The sequence below is a fragment of the Rattus rattus genome, chromosome 12 (genome assembly GCF_011064425.1).
Source record: "Rattus rattus isolate New Zealand chromosome 12, Rrattus_CSIRO_v1, whole genome shotgun sequence".
NCBI lineage: Eukaryota > Metazoa > Chordata > Mammalia > Rodentia > Muridae > Rattus > Rattus rattus.
The window spans coordinates 71,280,038-71,285,318 of NC_046165.1; the positions used below are offsets into that span (position 1 = coordinate 71,280,038).

Sequence of the window (5,281 nt, forward strand, 5' to 3'; positions counted from 1 at the left end):
TTTAAAATATGCTCATGTTTCTGTTGATACCTGTTCCGGTATTATACACACTACTCTGATGACTGGTGAAAAGGCTCGTAATGCCATTAGCCATTGCTTAGAGGCATGGGCGGCCTGGGGAAAGCCTGATAGTCTCAAGACAGACAACGGGCCTGCCTACACAGCAAAGTCCTTTCAGACATTTTGCCAGACAATGCAGATCAGTCATACTACAGGATTACCATACAATCCCCAGGGTCAAGGAATTGTGGAGAGAGCACTTCGTACCTTAAAAGAGCTTATACAAAAACAAAATGAGGGAATCGCCAGCGGCCGAACACCAAAAGAACAACTTTCTTTAGCTCTTTTTACTCTAAATTTCTTAATTTTGGATGCGCATGGCTGCTCTGCCGCGGATCGCCATGCTGCTACTACACCTATAACTAATGCAGAAGTAAAGTGGAAGGATGTCTTAACTGATGAATGGCGTGGCCCAGATCCCGTGATTTCGAGATCTAGGGGAGCTGTTTGTGTTTTTCCGCAGAATCAAGAAAATCCAATTTGGGTACCTGAGCGCTTGACTTGAAAATTGCCTTCTGCTCTTCCTGAAGATGAGACTATGAACCCTACTATTACTACTGGGACTGATGCAGATTGCTGTCCTCAACAGCACTAGACTGGACCCCATCACAATTGAAGACTTTACCTCATGGGTTACCAATGCTTTCTCCTTTTTTAAGGAGTGGGCGGGCATGTTTGCCTGGGGAGCTACTTGTCCTCCACAGATGCGGGGTATGTATCTGGCTTATTGGCCGTTTAAAAAGAGAACATGCCAGACACAAAGCGGTTGTTTACCAGGCTATGACCGCCATTGGCAATGGTGCTTCTCCCAATGTATGGCTGGCCTCTTTGAAAGATTAAGAGTTCGCCCTAGATCATTTTGTCACAGTCATGTGGGGTCATTGTATCCAGGGACGGGCAACTTTCCTCGAGCTCGGACCAACCTAAGACACGGGGCCTGGTGGCGATAGGGTGACCCAACGACGGGTAAGGCCGAGTCATCGTCAGGAACGACCTAAGACAGGAGCAATGACAAGATTGACGTGACACCCAGATCTAGACCAGTCATTTTATTAAACAAAAAAGGGGGAGATGTAGGGAGCGGCGCAGCAGCTGTATGATAATGAGGTGAATCTGCCGCCCTCCTAACAACAGTACTGAGCATGCGTGGGGTTTTGCACCTGGCGTCAGTCTGGCTGGGGCGTTACTATGTTAATGGAGGTTCATGCAGGTTCATGCCGCGCCAATCACTGGAGGACAAGTAGCTGGGATGGCAGTGGGGTGACTCATGCCCCACCAATCCCTGAAAGGATATTAGCATGCTGTAGTGTATATAAGGAGAGCGGTTTTGCCGCTCGGCGCGGTAATACTGAGAGCTGTAACACTTAGAGCTGGTAACACTTAAAGCTGTAACACTTAGGGCAGGCTGCCGCCGCCTCCCTGTATCAACAAAGAAGGTGTCCTGCAGTAAAGGCTGTTGAGAAGAATCCAACCGTGTTGCGTCTTCCTTGCCGGCCGAGGTGGGCGCGACAAACCCCAATGGGATTTTTCAGGTCCATTAAGGAAAAGCTGGTTCCTCTCAACCACCGAAAGAAAGAAACCTGAACTCTTCCTCCATCTCTGGGCTGAGACTTGACCCTTGGATTTGCTCCAGAGGTCAGATGGCCTCCTTGTCCTCGGGAATTGAAGGAAAATCTCCAGCTCCTGGCCCACCCCACCCGCCTTGGCTTACTATGGCCATGGTGTGCTGCCTCTCACAGTCTCCCATTACAAGGCCCAATCATGGCTGCCTGTGGCTCTGAGGCTCTGCTAATAAAGATCACCTGGAGGGGGACTGACTGCTCAGCTGCTGTCTCTGACCCTGCACTGTTTGCTAAGTTCTAACAGGGACTGTTCCTTCAGGAAGCTGAGTCACCTGAAGACACGCCAAGGGGAAGAAGAATTATCCCCTCAATGAGAATCCAGGCAGTGACCAAACCACTTGGAAGCCGCCTGCTTTCCCGAGTTTTAACTAAAAAGCATAACCTTCCCTCTGGATACTGACCAAAGTCCTAAGCATCCCCCTGCCCCACCCCTAGCTTTCTCTCTCTGTCTGGACACTGCTCTTCACAGCTGTTTGCTGACACGCACTGCTGCCTCACACTTAAAAGGCAAGTCTTTCTTGCCTCCTCTGTTTCACTCTTAGTTGCTGCAGGGATGTCTAGGTTGCCTGCCTCTCCTTGGGTTTTCTCCTAAGTTCTAACCAAATGAGCTTTCTTCTGAATATATTTAAAAATTCCTTTATTAGAGAGACCAACAACCTGTGGAAAGGAACCCTGATCACACAGTAACAAGTGTCTTTCTCAGTCTGTTGTTGGAGATGCAGAGAACTTGGCTATTGCACCATGGGACAGCCTGAGACCACTCTGGCAACTTGTTGATTGGGGAAGCTGATTAGGAGGAGCAAGCAGTCTTAGCTCTCGCATCAAAGAATTAGGAAGGATTCATGAAGGAGACAATGGCAAATGTTCAAAAACCTAAAGCCTGCAAGGAACAGTCTCTTTCTCAGTCTCTCTCTCTGGCATGATCTCATGACAGCATTTGAGTCTGGCCTCTGGTGCTTTATCCCTCATCTCTGAAATGAGGTGCATAGACTAATGCTCCTTCTCAACGCTGGTCTTCTCTGTCCTGTGGCCTCCAGTTATGAGTCTGTTGATTGCATGAGTCCATGAGTGGATAAGTTGATTTCTACATGTTCTGTAGTGTTCTCTACAGGACACACACACACACACACACACACACACACACACACACACACACACTCTTCTTAGCACCCTCAAATGATCAGGCCCTATAAAACAGTTACCGTGACAATCTTATTAATGCTGTGCACTGTCATTTCTACAGACAGCCTGAGCACTTGGCAGGTCTGTGTCAAATACTATGCTGACCCCGGGCATCTGTCAGTCAAGAGTAGTCCTTGTAAGAGGATCCAAAGGTTCAAGAAATTCCAAGTTTTGTACACAACCTCTCACCAATAGAAAAGACATCTCTGCACAAAAAGACATCTGTCTATCAGTTTGGACACCAACAAATACTCACTGTGGTTTAGAGGTCAACTGAGGAAGTATTTCTTGAGACAATACCTCATGATAGTCATCAAGTGTGGAAAAAAAGCTAAGGCCTTACTACTAGGATGTCACTCTGGCTGTACCCCATAACCGAAGTGTGTAGTTAGTAGGTTGGAATTCTCGACAGTGCACAAGGCCCCAGATTCAAATCCCAGCACAAGGAAAAACAGAAATAAATATTCTGTTGGGTGTAGTGTATTTTTTATATTGGCTGATATGTTCTTGGACATCTTACATAGAGCAGTGTTCTCCTGCAGGTCCATAAGGCTAGACCATTAGTACTAGCTCTGGAGGCAAATGTGTGTAGTCGGAAATGCAGAAAGGAACCTTATACAGGAACCGATCAGAAGAATACAGTGCAGTATGCCGTGAGTAAAGGGTTTTGTTATTGTTTGTAAATGCAACTTTTAAAGTTTATTTTTTAACTTTCACATGTGTCTGCACTCAAATGTTTCTACACTCACATGTGCCATGCATGTGCAGGTAAATGTGCCATGCTTATACATGTACTAACTCTTGAGCTGGAGTTATCTATAGTTGTGACGTCTGGGTGACAAACTGGGGTCCTCTGGAAGGGAAGAAATCCAGAAGAAGGGACGTTCTCTTCACCACTGACATCTCACCCATCCCTAAGACTTATTTGTGCTCATGTGTCTCTGTGTGTCTGTGTACATGTGTATGAACATGCCACCAGATGCTATTAGAAGACATCAGATGTCCTGGAATGGAATTACAGGCAGTCTTAAGCCACCAAGCATAGGTGCTGAAAGGAAACTTGGGTCCTCTGGAGGAGCAGCAAGTGCTTTTAACCACCGAGCTATCTCTGCACACCTCAACATCATAGAATTTTAAAAATAAAGGACAGAAATTGTAAACTCTTTTATGATTCTGGTTTTCCAAGGCTTTGTTTCTATTTGTAGCCAGGCAATAGAAAACTTGGTCTGTCCATTATTGAAAACAGTCATGAAATCTTCAGCCAGTCAATAGGCAACACAGAGATTTCTATGTAGAGTTCAGATTCAGACTTCAAACTGCCCTGCACAAGAGGGCTTGGAATTTGATGCCCTACAATGCTACCAGCAGCACCATGGCTTGGCCAAGAAAGAAACAGAAGGCCAGTTGCACAAGCAGGCAGTGTACCAATCTGTGGGTTCTGCACGTTGAAGACTCTGGGGCACAGGCTCCACCCACAGATCCTGTTCTATATCTGTGGGCCCAAGAGGAGCTCAGCCATTACCCTGATTTCCAGGACAGCCAGCACTCAGTTCCACAGGAGCCACAACGCACACTGGGTAAGACACTGACTGTCTGTGCCTGGGACAGGAGGGGCAGTGATGGGGCAGTGTCCAGGAGAAGTGGTACCGTGGACCTAGTGACAGCAGAGGGCCTTCAGGAAGAGAGAGGGCAAAGTGAGCCAAGGTGGGAGTAGTCTCTTCTCTTCTGTTGTCACAGGAAACATGGGTCTGAAGCTGCTCGAGTCCAGACTTTGTCTCCTTTTGCTGCTGGGACTTGTCTTAATGCTTGCCTCATGCCAGCCACCAACCCGTTCCCAGCGGTTTGCCATCCAGCACATCTATAATAGCTCCTACCCCCAATGTAATGCTGCCATGCGGCGTGTTAACAGTTATACAGGAAGATGTAAGGACATAAATACCTTTCTTCATACAAGTTTTGCTAGTGTTGTTGGTGTGTGTGGCAATACAAACACCACCTGTACTAGTAACAGGACAAGAACAAATTGTCATGACAGTACATATCAGGTGAATATTACTTTCTGTAACCTCACAAATCCGGCAGCCGTTTATCCCCAATGCCCATACCAAACTACCAATTCATTGAAGTTCTACACAGTTGCCTGTGACCCCAGAAGTCGACGGGACAGTCCCATGTACCCAGTGGTTCCGGTTCACTTGGATAGGATATTTTAGCTCCAGTGCCAGCACTTTGTACCTGAGCTCATCGGCTCCTGCCAAGATCACAGTAGTGAAGATCCAGTTCCTCTGTCTGCACTGCGTATCAGCTCCTGTCCTCATGAAACCTGTCCCTGACTCCCTTTAATATAGCTTAACAGATTTTTGTAATCAATAAACACCTTTGCATACACATCTAGATCTCTGGTGTCTCTGTGTCTG

General features: G+C 46.9%; 1 protein-coding gene across 1 annotated transcript; it reads left to right on the forward strand.

Moving 5' to 3' along the window:
• Positions 1-4,606: 4,606 nt before the first annotated feature.
• LOC116913355 (eosinophil cationic protein-like) lies at positions 4,607-5,077 on the forward strand. The gene has a single exon (XM_032917509.1). It carries the CDS (start codon positions 4,607-4,609, stop codon positions 5,075-5,077), a length of 471 nt encoding a protein of 156 aa, XP_032773400.1.
• Positions 5,078-5,281: the final 204 nt, after the last annotated feature.

Coding starts and splice junctions, on each gene's coding strand:
- LOC116913355 (XM_032917509.1), top strand. CDS start 4,607: ATGGGTCTGAAGCTGCTCGAGTCCAGACTTTGTCTCCTTTTGCTGCTG.